A 12,500-nucleotide genomic window follows, 5' to 3' on the forward strand; every position below is an offset into this window, starting at 1 on the left:
CCCCCCCACCTCTCTCTCTCTCTCTCTCTCTCTCTCTCTCTCTCTCTCTCTCTCTCTCTCTCTCTCTCTCTCTCTCTCTCTCTGTTATTATTATTATTATTATTATTATTATTATTATTATTATTATTATTATTATTATTATTATTATTATTATTATTATTATTGTTATTGTTATTATTATTATTATTATTATTATTATTATTATTATTATTATTATTATTATTATTATTATTGCTGCTGCTGCTGCTGCTGCTGCTGCTGCTGTTGTTGTTGTTGTTGTTGTTGTTGTTGTTGTTGTTGTTGTTGTTGTTGTTGTTGTTGTTGTTGTTGTTGTTGTTGTTGTTGTTGTTGTTGTTGTTGTTGTTGTTGTTGTTGTTGTTGTTAGTGGTGGTGGTGCTGGTGGTGGTGGTGGTGGTGCTGTTGGTATTTTTATTGTAGTTGTTATTGTTTTTGCTATTGTTATTGTTGTTGTTAGTATAATAATAATAATAATAATAATAATAATAATAATAATAATAATAATAATAGTAATATTATTATTATTATTATTATTATTATTATTATTATTATTATTATTATTATTATTATTATTATTATTATTATTGTTGTTGTTGTTCTTGTTATAATCGTAGTGATAGTAGAAGAAGAACAAGAGCAAGACCAAGAAGAAGGTAAAGACATGTTCCTTTTTCAATGTGTATGTTGCTTTGTTAGATACACAGGCTACAATGCCTCAGAAGGCTGTCTCCCCAATCTCTCCCCACCATCTACTACCTCCGACATAAACAGTACAGGAAACAGATCAGAAATACCTTGTGGTGCTGAAGAAGTAAAAAACCAGCAGGAAATTTTACAGGAAAGAATGAAAATAGATGAAATGTGAAGCCCCCATTACCTAGGACAAGGAAATTACTCTCTAACAAAATGACAACCGCAGATTTGTGGCAAAATATTTATCTAGCTGGAGCTTAAAAGTCTCTACGGGGTTGCACTCTATCACGTCTCGAGGAAACCCATTCCATAGTTGACGACTCGATTAAACAAGAAATTCTTTGATTCGTGAAAATTAAGAGAACTGCCAACAATTTTGCAACCGTTTCCTCGCGTGAAATTTGAAAAGTCTATCGTGAAATATTTTCTGGAGTTCATATTATCAATGCCTTTGATGATTTTTAAACTCTTGTATTAAGTCTTCTTTTAAAGGAAATAAATGTAATTCTCTAAGTCGTTCTTCGTATGATTTGTTTCTTGAGTTCGGTATAACTTTTGTTACTACGCTGAATTCGTTCAAATTTATCGATGTCCGGTAGTAGGTGGCACCATGCTTGATGCAGTATTCCAAGAGAGGACGGATCAAGAAGTTATACAAAGTGAGGATTGTATCTTTAGATTTATATTCAAATTATCTATCGATAAAGCCAATTATTTTGTTCGCTCTCTTTACTTCTGAACATTGTTGGCTAGGTTTTAAACTGCTCGATATTGTTATCCCTAAATCGATTTCGCCATCTACGCTTTTAAGTTGTGTTCTATTCCTCATATACTTATCTTTCTCGTTTCAATATGTAATGTGAACTATTTTACATTTATCAGTAGTAAAATTCATATGTGAAATTTGCCCCTTTCTTGCAACTTAAATTTTTTTTTTTTTTTTTTATTTAAACAACATATTTACAAAGTGTGTATCATTACAAAAGTTCAAACTTACAGTTTCTTGTTGTCACAGTAACAACTATTCTAAAAGCCTTCACAGCACTACACTTCACTACACAAGCGGTGCAGGGAGCGCGCCCCTCCAGACATTAGCGGGCAGTTTTGCCTGGTGTGTAGACAGTCGAGTTCACATCAGGCGTGGCCTCCGTGAAGTAGTTCCACAGGCGCGCTGCCCTGAGAATTTATTTGAATTGTTCTACATTTATTTTTATTTATTCGTTATGGACTATGATATGGTAGTGTCATCAGCAAAGTTCGATATTTTATCGGCAAGATCTTCATATATGTCATTCCACTCCGCTGGTTATGTTAGTTCCGCTTGGATGCATTTCTGTTTATTACTACTCTTTGTTACGGTTGTTTAGCCAATTTTCTATCCTTCTAAGCACGCCGTCTTGTATACCGTGAGATTTTGAATTGATCAATAAACGTTTATGGGGACCTTGTCAAAGTGTGTGTGTGTGTGTGTAACAACTGTTCGGAATTTTAAAAAAGTTGAAATTCTTCCTGGCGACACAAACACTATTAACATATCGTGGGAATGGTAAAATTTGCGTAAAGAATTATGAACAAACCTTGATGACACAGGGTGCTGTACTAAATCGTGAGCCTTGAAGGAGGGCTGGTAGCGTCATCCTTCCTGGATCTCGGCATATGGAGAAGGATGGCCAGTTATTTTCTCCTGCACTTTAACGTCTCCATTTACAGCTGACCGGTACATATTCTAACACTTCGCAATCCTAGAAACGGGCAGTCAACTCAGAAAAATCCCGGCCGTGACCAGGATTCAAACCTCTGAAACTTGCAAACTCGCTACTACCTGAAACTTGGCGAAATTTTGCTACAATGAACCTCTTAGATGTATAGTTAACGAAACTTTGGAGCACTGTGGTTAACGCTGGACAGCAGAACAGGACGTTTCCCGAATGATGACGGGAAGGTTTACAGTGAACAACTCCAAATTAGAGGGCTTGTAGAAATTATTGCAGCATAAGAGAGAGAAAGAGAAAAAAAAAAGTGAAATGCCGGGTTCCATCATCCTTTTTTATTTATTTTTTACTTTTGTTTTTGTAACTCGCTATCTTCACCTCAGTTCTCGTCCTTTATTTACCTACATTCTGGAGCTCTCTCTCTCTCTCTCTCTCTCTCTCTCTCTCTCTCTCTCTCTCTCTCTCTCTCTCTCTCTCTCTCTCTCTCTCTCTCTCTCTCTCCTCCTCCTCGTCCTCCAATACTACTTCTCTTGCCAGCTTTCCTCTCTTTTTTCACGTTTACTGTTCCTTTGAACTTGGTAACTGCAGCCTTTTTCCTTCCGCGAATGTGCTGTGCGAAAAGATTGTGACATTTGTGTGTGTGTGTGTGTGTGTGTGTGTGTGTGTGTGTGTGTGTGTGTGTGTGTGTGTGTGTGTGTGTATTGATTTTGAGTCTTTTCTTATGTAATTTTGTTTCAATTTGAAAATATTGTCAATTCTACAACATTAACTAATATTTTATTGAAGAACATTAGTTTTCGTATTTCCTTAAAAGGAATTAAACATCGTGGTTCACTGGTCTTTATGATATTTGACGAGAAAGCAGTCAGATTAGCTGGTGCATATTTATGGTGCAACTGATAAGCAGGACTTCAAAAGACGTTAAAGATGATAGTTGGACATAAGGAACGTAACCAGTGCAGGTGATAAAAAATAAAGAAATAAAAAAGAAATAAAATAAATAAATAAATAACTATTAAACTTCGAAGCTGAAGAACGCACACTTGCTTATAAATAAAAAGATTTGTACACTAGATTATTAATATTGATATTTTTTCACTTTGTTATATTCCATTTTGATTAAATGTTCAGTAAGGCGTAATCAATTTATGGTCTTTCGTTCAAATATCCACAAGAGGAGGAGGATGAGAGTGTTCATATTCTGCTCTTACAAGAATGTACACATAAGGCACAAGAAAGGTAAAGGATTAATGGCTTTCTGCTCCTACAAGAATTTGCGTTTGGTAGAGCAAGTCTGTTTGCCTTCCCTTCATGTCACACGACGAGACCTAAACAATTATTCGATGTCCGCTTTCGACACCAACAGCGGCCCACACATTTGGCACACCATGTACACCAGCGGCCAGGTAAAAATCTCTCATTCCTTGCAGTGGTGTTGTCGCCTCTTCTCTACAGCGCCCCTTGCTCCCTTCCTCACCGTCGTAAAACATTGCCTACCAGCATCACTGCCCAACACTTTCCCAAGCTGCCCCCATGAGTCACAGTATTTTCCCTGCTATATTCTACACAGCCATTACCAAGGCTCTCCTATTTCTCGTGACCTCGCACCAACTTCATTTCCCGCAGTTATTTAGCAGATACCAAGAGCTAGTGGGAGGAAGAGACTGGAGGATGGAGCAGGAGCAGGAGGAGAAGCGGGAGGAAGAGGTGGAGGAGGAGGAGGAGGAGGAGGAGGAGGAGGAGGAGGAGGAATACTGGAAAAGGGTGGAAATAAGCGAGGGATAGAAGGAACAGAAGTGAAGAGTGTTGTAAATAAAAGGGGAAATAAAATAGTGAGATTCTGACATTAGTTTTGACTGTTCGAAAACAATGTAGATTCTAGCTTTCTTTTTTTTTCAGAAACTTTGTATAACTGTGTGTGTGTGTGTTTGTGTGTGTGTGTGTGTGTGTGTGTGTGTGTGTGTGTGTGTGTGTGTGTGTGTGTGTGTGTTTTCCTGGTATGTAAGACCAAGTTTTTTTTTTATCATAATATTATACAGCAAGGGACCAGACCAACACACACACACACACACACACATACGGACTTTTATTCGCACTGTCTAGGTTCGCTCCACTCAAAAAATATTGTCTTTTCCTCTTAATACCTTTCTGTGGTATTTCGTGTGTGTGTGTGTGTGTGTGTGTGTGTGTGTGTGTGTGTGTGTTTGTGTGTGTGTGTGTAGTGATAATGATAATAATAATATTCGGTTCATTAATCTTGTAGCCTACAGCTGAAAACCTACGTTACAAATTAAACTATATACTAACATACATACTACATCTTAACTATACATTAACCCTGAGGAAGTATCTTACAATTTGATACTGTGATTGCCAGATGACGCCGGTCAACCTAATAGGCTAGGCCCGGGATGAACAGGTCACCCCATGCGTATTTTCTTTTCAGAGAGTGTGTGTGTGTGTGTGTGTGTGTGTGTGTGTGTGTGTGCTCTGAAGTGTGTTTTTCATCTTTTCTCTGTGCTGTATGCTGAAAAAAACAAAGCCTCAAAATTCGTAACTATTCCGCTTTATATTGAAATTGAAAAAAAAAAAAATAATAATAATAATAAGAGAACAAACTACAATGTAACTCTTACTATTAGTTGTATTTTAAATTGGCAGAGGAAATGGAGTAGATCGTAGAAACACTAAGCTCTCCAGGAAGAAACACGTAACACTCACGAGTCTTCCACGTGATCTTGAAGATTTTGGGTGAGTCACTTATACGTCATTATTGAATTATATTTTTCCCATAGGAATCATAACGTCAGCAAAACTGCAATATGTAGAATAGCATGGACTACCAAATCTAACCCACGTATGTAAAAAAATGTCGGAAACACAAACACATCATTTCATCATTTCGCTGTTTTCTCTTGTCAGGTGTATTTTCAGTTAAGTCGCATTCTCATGTGCGTGTTTTTTTTTTTTTTCACATTAATGATGCAAAATCTTTGTGAAACACTCGAAACATAAAAAAAAAAAATCTTGAAAAACCTAATAATGCCGCTATAGCTTGCGAAAGCTTATCGACATAAGGCACCTAAACAAGACGAAACAGACCCAAATGTTTCCTTAAGAGCAACGTTCACACTACTACTGATGCTCCCACGTCCTTCCCCGCCTCCGTGCTGCTTTGCCTGGCTTCGTTGCACGTCCATTTAATACGACATCGGAGTCTCTCTGGAGAGTGGCTTATTCAGCTGAAGTTCCAAAAATTCAGCAGATAAAGAAAATTCGCAGACCATACCAGCCCGGCCGGCCGTGTTCTGGAATGAAGTATCGGGGCTTCACCTGCCGCGCCGAGGCAGCAGGAGGCTCGCCGTTACTGCAGCACAGAAACTGGTTATGGTTGCGAGGCCACCAGGCGCTGAAAAGACGAGTCAGGAAACCGGTTATACGTTTAGCATTGAGAGAGAGAGAGAGAGAGAGAGAGAGAGAGAGAGAGAGAGAGAGAGAGAGAGAGAGAGAGAGAGAGAGAGAGAGAGAGAGAGAGAGAGAGAGAGAGAGAGAGAGAGACTCTGAGAACCTGCAAAATCATCACCAGTTTTCTTACCTTCCAGGCACGCCTCGAGGGTTTGTTGACTACTTCATCAGTACCAACTTTTTCATTAGTAAGGTAAGGCAGTTAATTACTTAAGCATTTTAAGTATGATGGTGAGTTGCTAGCAAGTTACCTTGAAAAGTAGAAGAAAATCTTTAAAGTTTTCTAAAGGAATTGAGATAAATAATAGCTAATAAAAATCTGAGGTGAACGCAGTACTCGCTGCTTCTCATTTGGGAATCAAGCAGAGGAGGCTGTCATCCAGATCCTGATGAGATGAAGTGTGTTTAGAAAGTCCAGACCGTTCCTGGAAGTGTTTCATTGCTTACCATGTAGATCTTGGCCACGTGACGGGGAAAAAGTGTCAAGTGGGCAGTGATCGATGCTACGTCAAATGAGGTGTGCCTCGTTTCCAGCCCACAGAGCAGACCGTTAGGTAGAAGCATCACGCGCATTCTTGGAATTACCCGCCCCCCACGTGAAACCACTCAGTCCTGTGATGGAGCTCCTGATGTGATGAGCCAATCCACCCAGATGACAACAGGCTTAACCTAATCAGTATAGAGTGCTGCGATTGATATCGGGAGAGTGTCACGATTATGGACAGTATTCTCAAACATTTGGGCGCCTCATCTCGACTCTTTTCAACAGGCTCTAATGAAACTGTTTATGAGTTTCCAAAGTGCTATTTTGATTCTGTTGATAATTTTTCTGCAGCATCACTAAAAAGAAATATCCATGAGAATATGACTAATTATCCCTGTGACTTTGAAAACAGTCCTAATGGGAGGATAAAACGTTTAGGAATACAGGCGTGTAACAGATCACACCTGTGTTGGAAGGTGACAGGTATTACAGTAGTTTAAAATGGCGCAGCATTGTGAACTTTGGGACTTCCTTCTTGCTTCTGTATTTCCTCCTGCCTTTGACTTGCTCTGTTTCAAGAGGGAGGTTTACGGGTAAAGACACTTCTCAAATTTTGGATAATCCTTTTATGATTTAACTATGTAGGGAGTGGTTCCTTTAGTGTGCCTTTTATCATAACTATTTTTTCTGCTTACCGTAAGCGGGACATAAAAAAAAAAAAAAAAGAAGATGTCTATCTGAGTCCTGGGGTATAAGTCGGTGCAGGGGATGGAAGGTTCACTGGAGCTACGATTCATGTGGTATTATAAGGCAGATCAGTCAGTCTGTTAGTCAGTCAGCCGATCAGTCAGTCGCACGTGTCGCCCCACCTCCGTAAACAATACCGTATATCAACTAGATTTGGGATAAAACATATATATATATATATATATATATATATATATATATATATTACGAGTATATATATATATATATATATATATATATATATATATATATATATATATATTTATAAATATATATATATATATATTATAGTATATATATATATAATATATATATATATATATATATATATATATATATATATATATATATATATATAAATATATTGCTGTGAAGTGAAAGAACACAGTGTCATATTCTCACCAGAAAGAAACTTAAAGGAGGGCAAAAATTACCTTCACTAAATTCTATACTTCCACAGGTGCCTCCCAGGAGCTGGCTCAGGGAAATATCACAGTACGCTTTAAAGGTGCAGAGAACAGAAACAGAAAGTCGTTGTTTATGATTTTGAGTTGTCTTATTTATTGAGAGGGAAGAAAACGAGTACTCCAACTAATGATGTGAAACTGGAAACGTACCCACGCGTGTGATGTCTTGGCATATCAGTGTTGCTTTATTGTTGTACCCTCTGTGTGTTTGGCCTTCTGTTGCTGCGTCTGTTTGTGTTTCTTTTTTTTTCTCGGTCTTTGTTCTAATACCTGCTGCTTTGTCTCTTGTAATTGCTAGTTGTACATTCTCTCTCTCTCTCTCTCTCTCTCTCTCTCTCTCTCTCTCTCTCTCTCTCTCTCTCTCTCTCTCGTCGTCTCTCTCTCTCTCTCTCTCTCTCTCTCTCTCTCTCTCTCTCTCTCTCTTGTGTCACGTGAGCCGCCTTCCTGCCCTCCCTCAGGTGGCATTCCAGCCTTCCACATTTGCAATAATACCCTAAATGCAGCAGGGACAATCCTCACTTTACGAGCCACGAGGAGCAGCAGAGCGGCCACGTGCATGTCGGCCCCACCACTGCACGTTATGGTACGAGGCTCCCTTGGCGTTTCTGTTCCAAGGAGGCCGTCTACTTACTTCCTTATTGGCTTCCTTCCTTCCTTCCTCCTTCCTAATTACTTACTTGCTTACTTATTTTTGTTATGTTATCTATTAGTTGCGGTGTTTCCTTTATTACTTTGCTCGTATTTATTTGGGAACTGTGGCCTATAGTGATAGACAGCTTGGAAAAATACTCGTTAATAAAAGCACAAACAAGATACATATGACTATGGAACTTGAGTACATAGGTGGACAACTCGTACAATCTTCTAAGGCTTGTTAGAATGTTCCTTTTTTTATGTACAATTAAGGTAGACCAAGGAGAAAAGCGGATTAAAAAGAAAAAAAAAAAAAGGGACCGCTAATTATCTCGCTTTTCCCTTAAAAAAAATCTCAAAAGAAGAACCAATTCAGGTTTAGAGGTTTTGCATGACTCATAACTGTTTCAACGTATCAAGTTTTCTTGTTCGCTCATATTTATTTTTTCCTTTCTCTCTCTCTCTGACTCCCTTCTCATCTTATTGTGCATTTAAAGACTTCGGTAAAATTTGAACTATTTTTGGCGTCATATGCACCTCTCTATTTAGAACTGCCTTTTACATTCTCTCTCTCTCTCTCTCTCTCATCTCTCTCTCTCTCTCTCTCTCTCTCTCTCTCTCTCTCTCTCTCTCTCTCTCTCTCTCTCTCTCTCTCTCTCTCATTTGGTCTTAAAATTCAAACAAGACTGCCGAGCATTGTTGGATCCTGCATATTCTTGTTTTCTTTTCTTCACAAATCTTTATGATGAGAAGCCTTCAGTGTTGAGCTCATCAGCTTTTTAGTATATATTAGACCGTTCACACAATGCCTCACGGAAGAGATTTCACCCATCGCAGGCACCGCTACTTTCCGGCGCCGTACATTACAGAATACTAAAAAGTCTATGGAGCTCTTTATACGGAAGGTTTTTCCTCGTGTAACTATTGTGCTTCATCTGTGGGACAGGGTGCTGTTATTGCAGCTAGTGCCTTTTCTGTACGTTTTGTACACTGCTGCAGGCAAGATGATTAAAAAAATATTAATAAATAAATAAATAAAAAATACCCTGGTGAAGACGTGGCATTCTTGTCATTCTACAGCCCAGGAAAATAAGCTCGTGTGAAGTGTGTTTTCGCTGTGCTCACAATGCTCTGTTCTCTCCCCCTGAGCGTGTCTTTGGGTACTTACTGTTTCTTGTCTCTTTGTGTTCTTATTATGTCAATAAATACACAGTTATCATCTCTGGTGAATTATGACTTTTTGCCCCTGGCAAGTTTACTAATTAATATATTCAGCTCATATTAGTTATACATGCATGCTGATGAACGATGATCATGATGTCAGCTTTTGTATTGTTACCGAGGGCAGCAAGACCGTGGTACAGCATGACCAGTGTGGTACCCCGACAGGCGTCCACTCGGGGAGGTACGCGAACTATTTTCCATTCATGTAATATTCCGTAAGGTCCGAGCAGCACTTGATTATTTTTTTTCGAATCATGTACGTGTTGTTCATTAACCCTGGCAGCACACGCCTTTCTTCTAGATTTTTTTTTTTTGGCGTGAATAGTGCAGTTATTTGTGTGCGTGTGTGTGTGAAGAGAGGCGCGTTCAAGCTCTCGGCAGAGCGGAGACGACGAGTATATTAGGGCTTGTCTCCTTTAATGCTGCGACCCTTGTCTGCTGAACAGAAAATAAAACGGGACGTGACGTTGATGAGTTGTGACCCTGTTTTCCTCTTCAGTCCCGCTCTTCTGTATGAGTGTGTAATCCTGCGTAAGCGGAGGGGCCAGCAACCCTGCATTCCTTGTGAGTGGTGGGGCGAGGAGGAAAGAGGGGCAGGTTGGTAAGGAACTTGCACTACCACGAGTATAGGGTGGAGATACCACCACGACACAAAACAGTACTCGTGTCATTGTTTAAAAAAATGACGTCCGTACTTTAACGAGACTATATTTTGAATGGACATGGATAAAACATTTCGTATATGCGACAGACTTTTATCATTACTATTTAGTATTGAGTGAAGAGAGAGAGAGAGAGAGAGAGAGAGAGAGAGAGAGAGAGAGAGAGAGGAGAGAGAGAGAGAGAGAGAGATGAGAGAGAGAGGAGAGAGAGAGAGAGAGAGAGAGAGAGAACTTCTTTCCATCCATATCACCTTTTCTTGAGTAACCTCTGCAGTGTCTTCGAAATGCTTTACCTGGCGGACGGGCTGTGGGCAGCATCACTGGGTTTACAAGGGCGTGTCAGAGAGTGTGGAAGAGAAGTGAGATGGACCTGTCGTCGCTGGGGTTGTGTGAGGATGATAGGTGGAGGAAGGGAAGATAAAAAAAAAAAAAAAAATATGGGAAGGAGAAGATGAAACTGTAAAGGTAAACTGACTTTTGCCTCGCCACTCGCTACTGTGCACTCCTTAGGGATATGGTACATTTTAGGATGTTTGTGTGTGTGTGTGTGTGTGTGTGTGTGTGTGTGTGTGTGTGTGTGTGTGTGTGTGTTCGTTTCCATACAACACCCGATCCTTGTGTATAGACGTTAATACTTGAGGCAGCTTAATACCAGTATACGTCGGTGATCTGTCAGGGTTTTCCCTTCACGACACTCGTGATTTCCTCTCGGCAGCTTCTTTTTATACCCAGGCCATAAAGAAAGCTACTCCTGGAATGACTACTTGGAATGGTTTCCGAGAGAGCAGGACGAGAGGCCGGGCCATAGCTGCAGTGTACGAGGCAGACCTCAGTGTGGCATCAAGCGCTCATACCCCTCCAGCTTTATGGTGATTTGGATTATGAGTGACTGAATGTACTCGAGCGAGTCCGACCTTGTCACCTTAACTCTGCGGAAGTCTAAGGAGCCGCACCGTAGCTCAATGTGGTGGCACACTTTCACACGCCCCTTATCCTGTGTAGTAGTGGTGCTGGTATTGGTGGTGGTGTAGGATGATCAGAGTGTATCCTAATGGTTTCAAAATGAGAGCTTTTGTTGACACGGGCTGCTGCCTGATAACAATAAGGTTTGGGGAGAACAAGGGTGATGATGATGCGAACAATGATAAAAGTGTGAGGATGTTAATGACGAACACTGCATCTTTGTTGCCAGTTGTGTGTGTGTGTGTGTGTGTGTGTGTGTGTGTGTGTGTGTGTGTGTGGTGTGTGTGTGTGTGTGAGTGTGTCATTAAGGGAAATAGAAGGGAATAATTGGCTACATTTATACTCAAAGGGGCACACACACACACACACACACACACACACACACACACACACACACACACACACACACACACACACACACACACACACACACACACACACACACACACACAAGCTTGTGCGAGCGCGCCACTCTTAATTTTGCTCACACCTTCCTCATCCGAGTGCATGGTTGCTGTTGTGTCCTTCCACATTAACTACGGTGAAAATATATTGGTGGGAAGGGATGGAGGGAGCTGTAAGTGTCCCAGTGAACATGAGGGAGTGATGAGTGGTGGATATGAAGCTCGTGGGGCGGAAGGAAGGCTGCTGCAGTGCTCCGGATAATAAAAACACTGCAATGCGGAATTACTTGGAATACAGTATACAAATGGCAGAAACTAGCACGGATTAGGCATAGCATAGCATTGTGTGTGTGTGTGTGTGTGTGTGTGTGTGTGTGTGTGTGTGTGTGTGTGTGTGTGTGTGTGTGTGTGTGTGTGTGTGTGTGTGTGTGTGTGTGTGTGTGTGTGTGTGTGTGTGTGTGTAATCCAGTCACGCGGAGGGCCTAACAAGGGGTTCTCGTGGTCTCATCATGTATGCTCAATTTTTCTCTTCCCCTCTTCTTCCTCTTTCCTCGCCGCGTTCCTTCCCCGTAATCAGTCATGTCCTGTGCAAATTATCCTCGTGGGTACAGCATAATTACATGTCATCATTCAGGGCCCCTCTTCTCTCCCTTGTCCAGGGAGTCCTCTATCTCAGTCCCCTTGTTTCCTCCTCTCAGTTATCAATCCTTCACTGGCACTTCTTCCCTCCTTCTTCCTTCCTCCTTTCTTCACTTGGTTCTCTTCCTTTTCCGTCTCAGTCCGTTCACCTTAACTTATTAGCTTCATTCTTGTTTTTTGTTGTCTTTTTTTTTCCGTAGCTCTTCTTCACAGGTCACCAAGTGCACATCAGTTCTTATCTCAGTACCACCATCATCGCATCCTTCTATTAGTCATTCTTTGTGCCCTTACTTGTCTCTCTTTTCACAACTACCCCTTTTTTATTTCCTTTTCCACTTCGTAACTCAAGACTAGTCCTTTTACTCAGTCAATCCTTGTCTTCCTTCTCT

General features: G+C 40.5%; 1 protein-coding gene across 4 annotated transcripts in view; it reads left to right on the forward strand.

The window, feature by feature from the left end:
- The window catches only part of LOC135089709 (uncharacterized), a 219,527-nt gene that overhangs the window by 178,995 nt on the left and 28,032 nt on the right, over positions 1-12,500 (forward strand). For all 4 annotated transcript variants that reach the window (XM_063985679.1, XM_063985695.1, XM_063985687.1 and 1 more), the window contains one exon: positions 6,026-6,081. In XM_063985679.1, coding sequence (XP_063841749.1) covers positions 6,026-6,081 — 56 coding nt within the window. The remainder of the gene's footprint in view (positions 1-6,025; positions 6,082-12,500) is intronic.

This window comes from Scylla paramamosain, chromosome 3 (genome assembly GCF_035594125.1).
Source record: "Scylla paramamosain isolate STU-SP2022 chromosome 3, ASM3559412v1, whole genome shotgun sequence".
NCBI classification, from domain to species: Eukaryota; Metazoa; Arthropoda; class Malacostraca; order Decapoda; family Portunidae; genus Scylla; species Scylla paramamosain.